Raw genomic sequence first — 17,566 nt, forward strand, 5'->3', positions numbered from 1 at the left:
TTAATGTTTGATCTGTGGAACTGTTTCTCTAAATCCAAACAGATATTCTGCCCTACCCTTCCTGTCCAACCACAACTGCCTCTAATAACGAACACTGTTATTCTCAAGAGTGAGATGGCATCTGCAAATTGCAGAAACTTATTTGAACAGGGATGCTTTTTTCAAGAAGATCTCCTGCTAGACCTTTCGGGAAACAATGCTCTGAGCTATCAGTTTCGGTGGTAAAATATAGCAATAATAAACGTACAGACATACACCACAAAGACTTATAAAACTAGGCCATCGGGGCGCTGATCCTTTCAAAAGAAAACAGTCTCCGCCTCAGAGCTTGAGAAACTCAAGGATCATTGATCTACTGAGGCTGACATAGGTAGAGTCACCCCACTCACTGACACAAAACCTCCTCAGAAGCACTGAGAAAGAATTCTTTCGGGAAAGGCTGAGGTCCACCAAAGCAAACCGTGCCTGTAGAAAACTTTTTAGAAAAACACTTGACAAAAAGATAACAGAAGGTCCTATGAATTCAAACATATTTTGAAAAATTTACCCAATTTTAGGTTATAAATGAAAACTTATGTACACTTCACCCAAATTTATAGATCTCAATCATATGTTAAAACTGCGCCTTTATAATGATACAGTGAAAGAAAATATTTCATATAATAGTTAAGTCAATGTTTCATCAAAATTTTAATTCACAGTTGCTAAGAGATAAAAGGTCTTAAGAATTTTAAGGCTCCATTCCTGTTACAATTTTAACTGCCATCTACTTCGAAATAATGGTACATGGTTTTTGTTATCCAATATTCAATACCTCTTTGTTGTGGGGGCATCCTTGTGCATTATGGGATGTTTGGCTGCCTCCCTGGCTTCTACTCACTAGATGCAGCAGCACCCCACCCCCACCCCATATGTGACAAACGAAAATGTCTTCAGACATTGCCAAACTTCCCATGAAGGCGTCTGGGTTGAGAACTACTGACACAGAGTAAATCTCTGTATTAAAGATACTGTTCTGGTTATTTGTAATTCATTGTGTAATTATACTGAGATGCTTAAAAAAGGTTGTATTGGTATCTGAATGGTCTGAGAACAGAGAGCAGGTATGTTTTATGAAAAAATGTTGGAAGCAAACGGTTTCAGACGCGAAACAGATAATCAGCAAATGAATAAAGCAGTTAAAATAAAGTAGCGATTATGTGTAGGCAAAAACAAAATAGATGTACTTGATATCTACCAAGGGCTCTATAAAACATCAGGACGGTGTGACCTTTCCCACTGTCTTCAGCTTCGGTTAATATTAAAATACGTAAACCTCAACGTCTACGAACCTGCACTAAGAGCTGGGATACATGCAGCCCCTACGGCTGTCATGGCGTGTGTGTCAAGAAATCTGGCTTCTGGTTTCGGGTCATCGCTGAATAGGTAGATGTGTGACCTTAAGCAGGTCACATCATCTCACTGAGCCTTAACTTCCTCACCTGAAGAGGAGGGGATCAGACTAGATGACACCTAAAGTCTCTTTCAGCTTGGACACTTTATAATTCTATGACTACCAGGTCGTAGATGACAAACAAACATGAAGAGAATAATGAATTAACTGTATTCTATACATTTCGCGGCTCTGGATCCCTCAGAAATGGAATCGAGGACTACGCCAGGGACACACTCATCATCCGAGCCCCCTGGCACAGGTGAGTTTACCTTGCAGTGCTGGGGCTGACTGTGTCTGGGTTTTGGAAAGAGCAGACAGAATGCTCTCTGGGGTGATCTCCACCTTCGAGAGGATGTTTGCCAGAGGGTTGTGCGATGCCGTGGTGGCCGGTGCAGGTGTTTTCAGGCCGCTGGAGAGGTTGCCCGGACTTGCTGGAGTTCCAGGAGACGGTCTTGATGCAGGACTGACCCCTGGTGGCAGAAAGACGAACTCAAAATGCAACTCAAAAAGGACCTTTAAATCAATGATACTTTCCACTCAAACAAGTTTGGCATGTTTAACAGCAGTTCCTGTGACTGATTCGCAAATGGCCCATACCGTGGCTTGTACAAACACAACAATCTGAAGATTAAATTTGCTCTCGTCTAGTTGGAATACCCCTAAAATAAACGTATCTTAAGTTTTTTTCATATGTATTCCAGTAGTTTTGAGAGCTCCGACGGGAGACTAAAGAACCTATTTCTTTTTTCTCTATTGAATGAAACCTAGACCTCCAGAGTCCTGCAGGTGCTTGATACATACTGACAGATACATACTGATACATGCCGAGCATGCAATTGTGTAACCGGCCATTGCATAAGTCTGTGTGATTAATGAGTTATTTACTTTTGAAATGGCCTATAAAATGAGATTATATAAGCAACTTCTTTCGCATTTTTACATTTTAAAACACTGGACCGCTTTTTAACATAGGAAACCGTATATAAAGATAAAATAGTTTTTTATTTTCTTAATGATCAAAATTATAAACAGGTATTTCACAAAGAAATAAATAAGCAAACGGAAAACATTTTAACCATATCTTTAATCAAAGGAATGCAAATGAAAACAAATGACATTTTAAGACTAGATGTGACAAAGATTAAAACAAAACAAAATAGTTTTGGAGAAGCTGAAGAACAACAGGAACTTTCATGTAGTACTTGGAACGTAATCAGTTTTTGGAGATCATTTTAGTTATAACATGAAAAGACTTTAAAAACCTATGAGCTGATATTCTTAATATCTTTTAGAAATATATATTTATGAAGAAATGAAATAAAAGATTTTCTTCAAAATAATCAGGACTGTGTAGGCCATGTGTTCACACGGTTGAAGATGAGTGATGAGTGTAGGTGATAAGCAAGAGGTGCTCTACTTTTGTACTTTCATTAAAATTTCCATAAAAAAAAAAAAAACCCTTTATATACTTATCAACCCTTCGGGAAGGGTTGTGGTCAAAATTTTGGCACCAAGATTGTTCAGTATAGTATTCCTTTTAACAGTGAAAAACTGGAAACTTACTGGATGTTTAATAATAAAAAGGTTTAAATAAATAAGCAAATGTTATATAGCTAAATTTTAAATAGCTGGTTTCAAAACAGTACATGCAATATGCTTCAATAATTGACAGAAAATTTGTTATAAATATTTAATCTCCCAAACATTCATATACGCATACACTTGCAAGGTTAGGCACCAGTGGTTTCCTCTGAGGTTGTAGGATTATGGATATTTATTTTATTCTCTCTACTTATTTTCTAATTTTTCTATAATGACCAAGTATTTAATTCTTTTTCTTCTTAAATTAAAAATATTACTTTTAATTTTTAAAAAATCAACAAAAACCCAGACTGGTGGTTCACTTAGAAGGACGGAAGTTAGCCTTTTATCTCCCTTACTGGGCTTACTTACCAGTATTTTTCATGACTGATGTCAGGCTGCTAAGGATGGAACTGATCTTTGCCAGATCCACATTAGCCAGGTTTGGCAAAGCCAGTGCTGGAGAAGGGGACAGAAGAGCGGGATTCACAGGCTTTGGAAGAGGGGGGGTGGCTGTGATGGGCGCAGGCACCGGGGTACACGAGGAGGTCTTCGGGACACTTTCCGTTGGCTTTGTAGGGACAGAAGTGGATGCGGCTGCCTTCTCTACAGGTTTTTCCTTCCTGTCTTCTACTATTTAAACAAAGGAAACATATTATTGCATCATCCTACTTTTCAGACTCTGCTTCCAGTATGAAATGGTATGTCTTAGTATTTCCTGATTTGTGATAAAAAGCACTATGCTTTAGAGAAAACCACTCACGTCATGATTTCTTAAGAAGTCATTCCCTTTATAATTTATGATCCTTCCTGACTTCAATGCCTGCTTAAAATGAATTTCCCCAATTCGTCTTTTATCTTACTTAATGATCTCTTTGCATCTTCTTAGTACCTGTGCATTAAATTTGTATATTTTTGGAAGCATATTATTATTCGGTACACATTTGTGTTCGGTCTTCGCTAATGTATTTGCCATAAATTGTTCTGTCTTTTCATGCCTGAGAACTTTCTGAAGGGTAGGAACTCTATATATTTTATCATTTTTTTCTGTGGCTTCCTGAAACTGGCCTACAGGGGCTGTAATAAAGTACTAGTTTAAAACAGCGGTGTTTTAACTCTAGATGCTTTCTAATACTAAAAAAGGCTACATGTTATAAGGATAGTGTATTACACTGAACAGTAGTCAAACTCCCTAACAAACTCCCTAATAATTATAAAAGCTGGGGATGTCAGAGAAAAAATTCACCAATCCAGGTTAATTCTGAAAATGTGGTTAACAAACTGGCTTTGGAATCTTGAAGGTCAAGAGTGACGGAGAATAAGGAATTCCAGCGCAAGCACCCCTCCCCCACCATGGTACTAATCAACAGAGATATCGCTCAAGTCGCACACACGTTTAAATTTTCTAGTAGCAACATCGGAAAAACTCCAGGAAAAATTAATTTTAATATACTTTATCTGAATATAATTATTAATGAGGCATTTTCATTCCTTTTAGGTACTAAGTTTCTAGAATCCAGTGTGTGTTTTCAAATCGGAGCACATCTCAAGCTGGACAAGCAGCATTTCAAACACTTGAGCGACACGCAGCTTTCAGCGGCCACCACAGGGAACCACGCAGATCTTGGGCAAGGATTCTAAACCCGTGTGGCACACCACCCCTTGCCCCGCTGCTCTAGAGGTGACAGTGCTACCTCGGTGGCCTGTCTTACAAGGACTGAACTATCTTTTAACACCTGCCTGTGACAGTCATTGGTGGAAAAGCAAAACGAATAAGGAACAAGTTGTCTACTAATCACTGAGGACATACCAATGATTTTTGACCCATCGTCTTCCACGTCAGACAGTTCCATGTCTTCCACATCACGGTTATCTGTCGCAGGCTCAGGTGTAGCAGATTTCTCACTCTCCACGGCTGGTGACTGGGATTCCTCACCCCCCATTCCCTGAAAAGGAGACTCAGAACCAGTTGGAGAGGGAGCGTCCATGCTTGGGGAAGGGACTGGTGATTCTTCTGGATCGGGAAGGGTGGATTTCAACTGATCCAGCTTTTTCTTTAAATTGTTCACTCGATTAGCAAAGGTTTTATACGCCTAAAAGAAAAAAAAAAAAGAGAGAGAGAGAAGAGTTTACTCCTTTGCGAAAAGGACCAGGAAGCTACCATTTTGCCTTTGATCAGATTTCCTCATTGTCACTAACAAAATCACTGGTACAAACCGAGAACATTTCATTATGTGTCAAGCACGGAGTAGTCCCCACCTCCACTTTTTGTATTCCCTAAGTGAGTATCTTCATGGGTGCCCGAGGTGGAAACCTAGAGGTCGTCTGCAGCTCGGTCTCTCCTGCTTGCTTCTATCCATCCAACGGACCAAACATCTGTCAAGAGCCTAAATGTGTTGGCCACGCTTCCAGTACTGGAGATATACATAGCAAGGTCAAACGAAACCCAAATCCATCAATAAAGCAGAGCCTGAGAGGCTGAAATTATTTAAAAAATAATAATTTTTATTTTAGAAGCTTCGGGTATACAAAATTACTGTGAAGATAATGCAGCGGGTTCCCATACATCCCACACCCAATTTCCCCTATCATCAACACCGAACATTAGTGTGATACATCTGTCACAACTAACGAATCAATTGATAGTTATTATTGATAGTTGTTATTATTAACTAAAGCCATACTTTATTCAGATACTCTTGGTTTTTACTTAATGTCTTTTTCCTATTCCAAGATTCCATGCAGGAGACCACAGTATATTTAGTTATGTCTCCTTAAGCTCTTGTTTGTGATGGTTTATTAGACTTTATTTTTGATGACCCCGACAGCTAATTTGTAGGCTGGCCTTTGAGAGTTTCCTCGTGATCGAACTGAGGTTATGGGTTTTTAGGAAGAAGACCACAGACGTAAAGTACTACTGTCATCGCACGTCATATCAAGGGTACGGACAATCAATATGATGTACCACTTAAAAAAAAATTATTAAATTTATCGGGGTGACATTGGTTAGTAAGAGTATAATAGTTTCAGGTGCAAAATTCTATAATACATCACCTCTGTATTGCACTGTGTGCTCAGCACCCAAAGTCAAGCCTCCTTCCACCGTCACTACATGCCTGGCCCCCTTTACTCTTTGACACCCCCCCCTCCCGCCTCCCTTCCGGTAACCACCAGGCTGCTGTCTGATGGCCCACTCCTGACGTTGCCCTTGATCGCCTGGCTCAAATCCCACTGATCAAATGATGTGAACTGCCGATGCCTTAAAGATGTATGTCTTCTGCTTTTTCTGTTAAGAGTCTTAGATCGTTAGATTATAAAATCATTTTGGTTGCACATTCAAAAAGCATTATTTTAAAAATGCAATGGAACAGAAAAATACATACTGAAATTGAGCTTTTGCTTCTGGATATAACTGAGTGGCTCATATCAGAGCAATGCTCCCGCCAAGCACTAGAAAAGCCAGATGTTTACATATACCTATTCGTACACGCGCATGTGTGTGCACACACTCACGTGAGCGTACTGGAGTGCTGAGGCAAGCGAGACCTGAGTGCTAAATTCTAAAGTGCGGGGAAACGGTGAGCAGAGCAAGGCTGGCATTCTGCAGCTACCTGTTCTCCTAGGGTTCTGGTTTGTGGGAGGCAGGCAAGACGCAGAGAATTCACACAAAAGGAGAAGGCGGAGGACCGCTCTCAAGTATACAGAAAAACGCAGAGCTCTTAACAGTCTTGCTGGTCTGTACAGATAAAAATTACATGCCTGGAGGCCAAGATTCTGATGCAAGAGGAAGGGCAGAACCGCTCGACAATATGCTACTGTTTTTCCTTCAAGATATTTGCTGAATTCTGGAGCTCCTTAAGAGGAAATTAAAAAGCCAAGAAGAAAATCTCTGAACAGCCAAGTGGAGTCTAATGGTGCTGCTGAAACAAGGATTAGAGCTCAAATTACTTTTTTTTTGTTCCCTTCTATATTTTCTATCCTTTTTATCTCAGTGCTTCCTTCTAGATATTTTCCGATAACCAGTCTTCTAATTCATTAATTCTCTCTTCTGCTGACTCTTATCCATTGTTAAGCCCATGGTTATATGGGACAATAAGAGGCCCCACCCCAGTGATCGCCCCAGGCACAGGATGGACCAAAGGAAGACAATGAGCCACCTCATTCCCGAAGTGATGCTCAAAAATGATGAGGACACAGCAAAAGGACAAGGAAAGCCGGCGGTCGCTGACCAAATCTGGGACGATTTTAGCACCAAAGTAAGTACCGGTAATAAATTAAAACAATGAATAAATAGGACTCTGTGAGTCCACATTGATATAAATAAATGAATAAATTGAAAGTTTGATGAGGAACAACACATTTACATGGTTTCAAAACAATTCCCCACAGGACACTTACTAATTACTGTCATTAGTTTCCTAGGGTGTGGTAATAAAATACCACACATTAGGTGACTTAAAACAACAGAAGTTTATTATCTCATAATTCTGGAGGTTAGAAGCGGGTCATGCCCCCTCTGAGACTGGGCAGGGTCCTTCTGTGCCTCCTCCCAGCTTGTGGTGATGGCCATCAACCCCTGGCTTTCCTTGGCTTGCAGCTGCATCACTACAATATTTGTCCCAGTTGTCACGTGATGTTCTCCCTGTGTGTATGTATCCGAATTTCCCTCTTCTCGTGAGGACGCCAGTTATAATGGAACCAAGCCCGCCGGAACGACCTAGCCTTACCTTAATTCCATCTGCAAAGACCCCGTTTCCCAGTAAGGTCACATTCACGTGTACTAGGGCGTAGGGTGTCAACATATCTTTTTGGGGTACACACAGCAATTACTAAGGGAGAACTTTTCAATGGACAAACCTAGAAGATTCCACATTAATAAAAGATATCGAAGGGAATACGACAGGTAGTGAAATACATCAAACTTGTATGCTAACCGAAAGGATGGAATGAGGACACAGGATCACTTCTGTGACATTCCTGCTGCAGGTGCGTGATGTCGATCTGATCACAAAAAAACATCACATAAATCCAAACTGGGGAACACTGTATGAAATATTTGACTTCAAACATATTTGGGTCATGAAAGTCAAAAAAAACAAAACAAAACAAAAAAAGACTTAAGAACTGTTTCAGATCAAAGGAAAATAAAGAGAAATACAATAAATGCAAGTTGTGGTTACGGACGGAATCTTCTGCTATTAAAAACTGGTCAATCTGAACAGGGGCTGACCGCTCTTATTCATGGCTTCTCCCTCACAACTCTTATGAGATGAAGAGTGCAGGAATACAAAGGTATAAACCAACGACACGAAGTATATATGAGGACAGCAGTGGCGTCATCCTTGGATGAGACCCGGAGACTTAAAACTGCAGCAGGAGACTGAGGTTCAGGTGGGCGGGGCTCTGGAGGAAATGCACATTCGGAATATCGCTGTGTGTGCGTAGGGGGGTAGGGGATGGGTAAGAAAAAAAGAAATTCTATGGGGGAAAAAACCAAACATCTGTAATCTAACCATAGTTACCATAAGACCTTGCTGTGAACATATTTATATAGTTATAATGTAAGTTTTATTAATTTTCAACCTTTAGAGCAAGGAAGTAAGACAATTATGATTACAGAACAGAATATAAACATTCTCAACCTGCACAATGTAAAAGTAAAGTACAGCTCAGAAGCTGGGAAACTGAAGGGCCAGATGAAAACAAATGGGAAAGGGCGGGGATGTTAACATCTCACCTTGCAAAGTGGGGAGGGTCTAGAGTTAGTGGTCAAAAAATAGTATGACTCACAGGTGACCCTTGAACACCGGCGGTTTGCGCCGCACGGGTCCCCTTACGCATGGATTCTTTTTAATAAATATACGGTTGATCAGTTGGCCCTCTGTACCCCTTGGTTTTGTCTCTGCAGATTTAACCAACCATAAATTGAAAACACTTATTTTCAATCTGCGGATGAGGCAGGCAACTGTGTGCATTGTTCTAGGCCATTTCACACAAGGGACTTGAGCATCTGAAAATGCTGGCATCTGACGGCACGGCACTTATGTGTTTGAGAAGTCAAAAGGTATACCCAGATGTTCAACTGAAGTGAGGAGAGTCGGGACCTCTGACCACACCTGGTTCAAGGTTCAACTAGACTTCAATTAAACAGTTACATAATATTGGGAGAAAGAGGAAGACAGGTAAGTATAAGCTAACTCCTCATCTGTCATATCAAAAAGTCAATAGATATTTCTTAAATAAAATGAACCGATAAAGAACAACATGGACATATAATTTAGAAATACGGGGGCATATGCCAGGAAAAATAGCTAGATGAGTTCGAAGGAATTACGTGTAGGAGGTGGGACCATGGGATCTACACCACCATTTACTTTTCTGATCATATGTAGTGAGTAAAACTTTAAAAAAATTAAGTAAGTACAGAATACAGTTTCTTACAGAGGCCATTAGACAAATGTCCAATTATCAACTCCCCTGCCAGTGGAGGTGGGGACAGAGGACCCTAAATTCAGTTGGTTTATATGAGCTTTAGTAACAGAATGTTTTCATCTAGTTTTCCTGGTTAAAAAACTACGTATACTTCAGCCTAATTTTACATCCTGCATGTTCATCCAGCACACTCCCTGTGAACCGCTAAGACACAGGGCGTAGCGATGAGGGTGTGCGTGAGCATGAGCGTTCAGAAGGACCCAGGTGTTATCTCAGACGCCGCCACCTGCTGTGCTCCCTGTACAAGGTTCCTAACCCTCCGCTAACGTAACTTCTTCTTCATCTGAGAACTGAAGATACCAGGGCTTCTCCTCCCTGAGTTAAACGGCACATGTGAAACAGCACTGGCACTCGGCCAGCGATCAGTACGAGACGGCTTTAATTACTACTTACGTTGGCCACCACTTTCACTTCTTTGTACTGTGCTTCATAGAAAATTCCAGCATTTTCCAGTGCTTCTGTTAGTGAGGGCCCATTTTTCACCTGCTTATCTAATCCATTCACAAACTCCTCCAGCTTGGCGCTTGCCTCTTCAAATTCTTTGGAGAACTTCTTCCCGCCTGTCTTATCTAAAGTAACACAAGAAGTATTCATTTCAGGATAAAAAAAGTAAAAATTTAATCTTTTGAAGAAAACCCCTAGATGACCTGTGACCCCGTTCTTCATGTATAATATTGTCACTCTCGTAGTTTCACCTTAAAAAAAGCTTCACTAAATTGCAAAAATCACAAAACATTATTGAAATGATTCACATGAATCTTCTAAATTAAGCAAGATTAAGCATCCCAAAGGCACTGTAATTAAGGAAAACAAAAGAAGTCCAACTAAAAGGTTTGCTGTTTTTGTTCATAAATTTGATGCCACACTGCTACTCAGGAATAACGGGATGAGGCTGGATTCTCTTCACTTGCACCATTAACTTTTACCCCACACGGTGTATAAGACACATCTCTTAGATGAGAAAACTAAGGCTCAGAAAAGTGAATATAACGTGACCTCTGTGTAAATCATGCTAAAAATTCTTCTTTCCTACTAAAGATCCCTGATAATTTCATATCAGAAGAGTATAAACCATGAATTATTTTTCAACAACGGTGACATCACAGACTGTCATTTATTCTCCCAAGTATGCTACTTTCTCTATGACCGTTAGAACAGGGCTTTAGATATGGTTATGAATTTTGGCTTTGCCTCATTGGCTGTGTAACTTAGGCAAGCTCCTCTTCTCCTTACGAAGCCTCAGATTTCTCATGTACAGAATGGAGGTTTTAAACATGCTTTCTGGGTTATTGGGTGGATTATATCAGATAACATATTAAATTTAAAGCATGGTGCAATAACAAAATAAATGCCAAAATGAGTATCTAAGTAGCCATTTATTCACAATTTCAAGAATATTTATCAAATGCCTATTACGTACTAAGCATTGCTCTAGGAGCTGGATATACCAGTGACCAAATAAGGATAATTTCTACTTTCATGAGATTTACAGTCTAATAAACTATTAATATGATTATTACTTATAATTAACAATGTAAGGAAAAGACAGCAACTGGATTTCACATGGCATTACAGTGACCTTATTACAGAGCACACCCAAGCCAGTTAATCACACACTTGCAATGCACTTGTATATACGTAACCCAATATATCAAGAAAGCACTAGAGGTGTGGAAAATGACAGAAGTTATTTCTTTGGGTTTTTTCAATTTACTTTTCTCCAGCGCTGAGAAAGCATCGACATAGAATGCTGTGTAAGTTTAAGGTGTGGAGTGTGAAGGAGGAGAACTTATGACGTGAATTTACTCGTGATGCATACGAAACGTATATGTTTCATAAGGAAATTTCACTACTTGGGAACCAGAGCTGGCGCAACTGTTCTCTACAACCTAAGGCTCCCTGAGGAAGAAGCTAGTCCCATCACTGGAAAAGGCCAGATCTGGCAAGAAAAGCTTGAGTTATTCTAGTTGAGAGGACGTGTTACCTTTCAAGCATTTGAGAGTTTCTGTACTGCACACATCCACCCTCATGGTCGACAGCTGTTTCTCCTTCAGCTCTATCTGATCTTCTGAACGCTTGTACAGCAGCAGCTCTTCGATGAGGGCCTGAGACTGAATGCAGGGCAGAGGCAAATTTCATTTACGAGGTCACTGGCTTGCTCGCCTTTCCCCATTAAAACCTAATAAAACTCCAAGAGGGGAAAAACCCTTCACAGCTCCTCATAATCAGAGATATCAATATCAATTCTCATGTCAAAAGCATACTTTTAGTCACATATTTTAAAAGATCCTTATCCTTAGTTATTCAAAGCTAATTTATGGATACAGGGTTAAGACTAAAACAAAGGTCCACTTATGTCGTCTTTAAATTTCAATTAGATAAGCATAGTCTTATGCTAACTCTAAGCAAATTCCAATTTAGTAGAGCTTTATAGCAAGATGAACCCCTTGTTGGGGTCCAGCACAGAACTCCTTTATTTCTTCCATTAGGGGAACAGATAAAACTCCAAGCCATCTGATCCCAGTCTGGATCCTCTTAGAACGCAGAATATAACTGATGTAAAATTGAATCAAAATAAATTTTATTGGACTACACGGGAAACTGTAACACAAAAAGGGTGGATAAGGCTTTGGCGTATTCAACATATTCTGTAACTTACTCGAAATTCAGCAACTATCTTAGACTTGAGAGCAGCTTTTGGATTCGTGGATGCTGTTGGAATTAAACAAAAGGTCATTAAGAATACAGAAAGAAAAAGCTGACAAACATTCAGGAAAATTTTGGCTCTATAGTTAAGGGTGTACTTTCGAACATAGGTCAAACATGCACACTTAAATCATAGTATAATTCCTAGAATAAATAGTGGAATAAGAAATAAAAACACTCCCAAGCATGGTCAACATAAAAAGATATTATTTAGACAGGACTGACCTACTTACCTCCAACAGGCCCTGTAAGTCATTAAGTCCTAGAATTACTGATTTGGAAACACTGCACTACGTGAAGCACCTTGTTCCGTCCCTGACTGAGCGTAAGAGGCTCCCGACACCTCAGTGAGAGCGTTCAGCATCGCGACATCCAATTAACCCTGGGCACTGGCTGCAGAAAATCACTCACAAGCATCAACTCTATTCCTACGTGTTTAGCTTCGGGTTTCTTTCTCTGCTGACTCAGTTCACAACAAAAACAGGCACGAAAAGTTCTAAGCACATTCTCACTGCGGTTGAACTTTGGCTGGAATGGTGACTCCTGTTGTTCCTAAGCATGCAACTTATGACCGAAAGGGTGTCAGCGGCTCCCTGAATCGTGCTGAGTGCCACATGCTGGCCGGAGCAAAACCATCCCGAGTGTCTCGTTTCACCTCCCAAGTCTCACTGTCTTTTACCTTGTTCCCTCCACACCTTCAGGGCTTTCCCAGAACTCCTCGGTTTGGCCCACAGCAGCCTATCACATGCAGGGTTCCACTCCCTGGTCTCATGCTGGGCAAACATGACAAACACAGCAGGAGCTCCCGTTAGAGAACGAGCTTCTGGCCAGGATCTGAGGCCCGTGTCTAATTGGGTAGAGTGTATCCCCAAATCTGAAGGATTTCATGGCTCCCACAGAATGCTTCTTAATGCCTAGTCTCCTCTTGAGCTCTGTTGCTTAATGCCAGCTGCCTCTAACTTCACACATCTTTGAACCTGAGAAGTTACCCTGGACGCCATGAAGCGTTTAGTTTCTTCTTTCAATCCCCCAACTACTCTTGAATCTTCACTCATTTAAACCCTTTTCCTGCATTTCTTTTGTTTAAAGGTAGTTTTGTTTTGTTTTGTTTTTTTAAAAAGAAGTAACTCCATGATGGCTTGTTTAGTATAAGTCACTGGGAGCCTCCCAGGCCTGGAAAACACAGGCTTGCCCATGGTTTATGCGAGGTACGGTGTCAAATGGTCTACATTTTTCTTCTGCTCCAAAAAGAGGAGTTAATTTTATATTAGTTGAGATTTTGTTCCTTACTTTGTGATTTCTTCCACTGCTTATTCGGTTGTTTGTTCAGATTTTCTTTCAGCTGCTTCTGAGTTTTGAAAGTGGTACCTGGAAAACATTTCAGTTTTTGCAATCTGGCATTATGGGAAGCTGTTCTGTCTGTCCACTTCAGTGTCAAAGTTGTAGCATGAAAAAAGGCAATCCGAGACTGTGTGTCGTTTTTTTTCTTTCCTTTTCTTTCATTTTTATAAAAATATCTACTAGATCTCTAAGAAGCTGTCAAATATGATTTCTTTAGTCAATGAAATTACTAATTTTGAGAATAGGGCAGGAAGCTTAAAAATACCAGTTAACACATTTGAATGAAGAATTTAACAGCTTCTTAGAAGATGCTATTTTTAAAGCAAATTTCTAGTCAAACAGTCATGATATCAGATATCGTCAGCTTCTAGTCAATTATTTAATTGCATGCATCTAATATATAAGAACTAAACAACTTTTTAAAAAATAAGTAGAAACTTACTGAAAATCTAAACCAACAAAGAGATTGTAGAATGTCAATGTATGTTTATTATCAAATACTTAGTGACAACTGAAACGCTGTCCAAAAAATTCTCCAACAGTAAGAGGACAGGGCAGTAATTACTAAACACAAAAAAACGAACGGTTTAAAGACTCAACATAAAGCAAACGGAGGAAAATAATCAGACGGCCATCACAACTTAATATGCTTGACTTTCTTTCATCAATAAAAACAAAATGCAACCCTCCCCAAATCAATTCTACTTAAATTTTAATTTGGATTTTTATAAGTATTTAATTTTAAACAAACAAGGCCAGATCCAAAATTATATTTTATCATTAAGCAACACGACCGGATCTGTAAAATACATATAATTTTAAAGACTAAACAATGACTCAAATTTTCTTTTAGGAAAGAAAAAGACACTTACTCAAAGCTTCTCTTAATGCCATAATCATTTCTTCTGGGTACACATTTCGATCTTCCCAGATTTTAAAGATTCGTTCTATAGACTTTGAGACAGATGGATCCCTGAGGAGAAAGAAAAAGTGAGACAGATATACAAAAACGGTAACTTACATCTCAAACTAGAAATCTGAAAAGGAAGTTGTTGACAAGTTATTTTCCAATGTCTAGGACTAAAACTTTAAGTACTCTCACTCAACACTCTTTATCAATGACATAGATGAAGCTCTGGACGACACAGTAAACTTTTTTTTTTAATATGAAACGCTTCATGACTTTGCGTGTCATCCTTGCGCAGGGGCCATGGGGATCTTCTCTGTGTCGTTCCAGTTTTAGTGTATGTGCTGCCGAAGCGAGCGCCATACTAAACTTTTTGATGAATATGAAGTTCAGAGGGCTATCGACACAACCGGCACCCTGGAAGGCAGGCCGAACCCAGTAAGATGAAATCGAACAATGAAGAATCTGGTCCAAAATACCAACTGCACTTGTACAGAATAAGACGAGGCTTAGCAATGCTACATGTTTGTTTTTCTTCAAAGTTTGGATGAAAATATCAATCAATAACACACTGTTAACATGATTTCCAAAAAGCTATCGCTTAATATTATAGAAATACATTATCTAGACCAGTGGCGGTGAGAAATATCACTTCACTGTTTGCTTCACAGATGGATTTCCTCGTCAGGCTGGTCATCTTATTTTAGCAGGAAAATTGTTAAAATAAAAATGTTTGACCAATAAGACCTAAAGCAAAAATTAAAATCATATCGTATGTGGAACTGTAGAAGAAACAGAAAAACAATGCCAGGAGGTTACATTAGCTGTTGTAAAGAACAGGACTCAGATTGGTTTTGTGCGATCCAAGGACACAAAATAATAACAAAAGCATCAAGTTCTAGGGAAAGAAATTATTCTATCAGATCTGTCAGAGGACTGAGAACATTCTAACATTCTAAACACATCTGTCAAAAGACAAAATGGAAAAAAACCCTGGGAGCTTAAATCTCTCCCCAAGCAAATCCACCAACCCATAAGGAGTTTTGAAGATAAAAAACCAAGCTATGTCAATTTTATGGTCCCTTTCAGACATGAGAGTCCATAATGTGTCATAATCTCACATGTTCACAAAGGACTTTTTTCAGTTGTGGGGGTGGGGGCACTAATAACAGCATGCACAGGAAACAAAATTGTATTAAACATATAGAAAATTACATTTTCTAGAGATTTATTAATCAGACTGAACAGATTCTATTCTCATTTTTATTTTTATGACACCCTTCCTCTAATTATAAAAATTATACATATACACATACATGCAGCACATATATTACTTTTATAGTTATTATATTTATAGTATATGTAATAACAGTGTATGTATAAATTGCATGTACTATAAATATAGAAATATAAATACTATATGTAAATAGCACATATATGATATGTACTACACACTAAATTTATGTACATATAAGACTGAAAAAAATTATGGAAAAGTATAAAGAAAAACTACACTCATTTTCACCAACGGGGATTTATGGTATATCAGTTTCGGCATTACTATTGCTAGTTTTTTCCCCATGGATACTAGTATCGTATTTGAAACCTTTTTTATTTAAGCGTGTGTGTGCATAATTGCATATTCTTTCCACTTAACAAAACCAGCTTTTCCCAATGTTCTAATCTACTCTAAACATTACTTTAATGACTGCACAATACTCTACTGTGTGACTGCTCCACCACTGCCTGCCTGCCTCCTATTGGATGCTGAGGTTGTTTCTAGATTTCTGTTGCTACAATTAAGGCTACAATGGGGATCTTTTGGTCAAAGTCTCTTTCTCATTAATAATGCCAAAATATTTTCTAAGAGTGGTGCACCAATTTACACTCCTGCTACCTGTATGAATATACTGTTCACCATTCTCCTACAGCAATGACTGGTCTCACTTGGATTCACATTTATAATCTCAATTCAACTATTTCCCCCCTTTTAATTTTTTACTATTAAAAATTTCAGATACACTTAAAAACAGAATCACCCAGATTCAAAAAATTATTAAGATTGGCCACATTTTCTCCATTTATCCCCTTCCTCTTTGTTGAAGTATTTTAAAGCAAATCCCAGCTATCATGTCATTTTACCCCTACTCTACAGCATTTTGTTATTTAACTACAATGCCCCAACATGCCTAATAAAATTAACAGCAATGCTCTGGGATCATCTACATTCATTCTATCATCAAATTTCCCCGAATGTTTCCAAATGTCATTTTATGGTTGTCCAAATTGGGATCCAAAGAAGGTGAATGCACTGCATTTGGCTATGGCTCTTAAGTCTCCTTCTAATCTGGAGCCATTTGGTTAAGATGTCCTTGGCATTTTTCCCACGCTATCACTGACTTGCCGTGGCCAAGGGTTTAGCCGTCCAGCAGAATGTCCCACACTCTGGCTTTACTTATTTGCTTCTTCTGGTGTCATTTAATTTGCTTCACCAATTCCTGAATTTCCTCATAGATGACATCCATGTTCAAATTTTTTGAAAGAATATTTAATAAATGTCGCTACATGCTTCCTACTGCATCCCAGGACATACACAATGTCTGCTTACTCCACCTCTAATGAAGCGAGGATGGATCACTGGGCTGAGGTAGGAGTTCATCTTGTGAACTGTGCATATCTGCTCACTAATATTTTAGTGTTTGTCTAATGATTAAGCTTTATATGTAAAAAATGTTATTTTGCCAACATTACAAATCTTTTCCCATTTTGTACTTTAAGCCACATTTTAAAACATGTCATTTAAAAATTTAGACTGTTAAAGTAAAAGGCACTCTCCACTGTCACTTTTTCAACATAGAAAGTCTGTCTACCAGAGATTTTAAAAACTGTAACTTACTTTAACATTCAGTTGCATAATCCACTTAAAATCTAGTGAGGTATAGTAAGTATGTAAAGCTGAGCTCTAAATAGATTTCCTTTTAATTGTTCTAATATCATAATTCCTCTTTTCCTCACCAATTCACTGCGCTTCCTCTAGGATGTATTTAATTAACCTTTTTCTAGGCTGCAAATTCTGATCCTCTGATATTTTTCCATTATACTGT

At 38.9% G+C, this 17,566-nt stretch overlaps 1 protein-coding gene and 1 non-coding gene across 4 annotated transcripts in view; both read right to left on the reverse strand.

The window, feature by feature from the left end:
- The window catches only part of RPRD2 (regulation of nuclear pre-mRNA domain containing 2), a 64,048-nt gene that overhangs the window by 6,455 nt on the left and 40,027 nt on the right, over nucleotides 1-17,566 (reverse strand). The window contains exons 3-10 of one of the 3 annotated variants that reach the window (XM_036234939.1): nucleotides 14,428-14,528; nucleotides 13,505-13,582; nucleotides 12,168-12,220; nucleotides 11,493-11,619; nucleotides 9,902-10,077; nucleotides 4,827-5,109; nucleotides 3,389-3,646; nucleotides 1,705-1,905 (exon numbers count right to left, since the gene is read on the reverse strand). In XM_036234939.1, the coding sequence (XP_036090832.1) occupies nucleotides 1,705-1,905; nucleotides 3,389-3,646; nucleotides 4,827-5,109; nucleotides 9,902-10,077; nucleotides 11,493-11,619; nucleotides 12,168-12,220; nucleotides 13,505-13,582; nucleotides 14,428-14,528 (1,277 nt within the window). Of the gene's footprint in view, nucleotides 1-1,704; nucleotides 1,906-3,388; nucleotides 3,650-4,826; nucleotides 5,110-9,901; nucleotides 10,078-11,492; nucleotides 11,620-12,167; nucleotides 12,221-13,504; nucleotides 13,583-14,427; nucleotides 14,529-17,566 lie in introns of all 3 variants that reach the window. The other 2 variants (XM_016122758.2, XM_036234940.1) reach the window with 2 other exon arrangements.
- Nucleotides 14,716-14,822, reverse strand: LOC118613213. The gene has a single exon (XR_004955347.1). It is a non-coding gene; the product is annotated as a U6 spliceosomal RNA (small nuclear RNA).

The sequence above is a fragment of the Rousettus aegyptiacus genome, unplaced genomic scaffold (assembly GCF_014176215.1).
Source record: "Rousettus aegyptiacus isolate mRouAeg1 unplaced genomic scaffold, mRouAeg1.p scaffold_m13_p_17, whole genome shotgun sequence".
In the NCBI taxonomy this organism is placed as follows: Eukaryota; Metazoa; Chordata; class Mammalia; order Chiroptera; family Pteropodidae; genus Rousettus; species Rousettus aegyptiacus.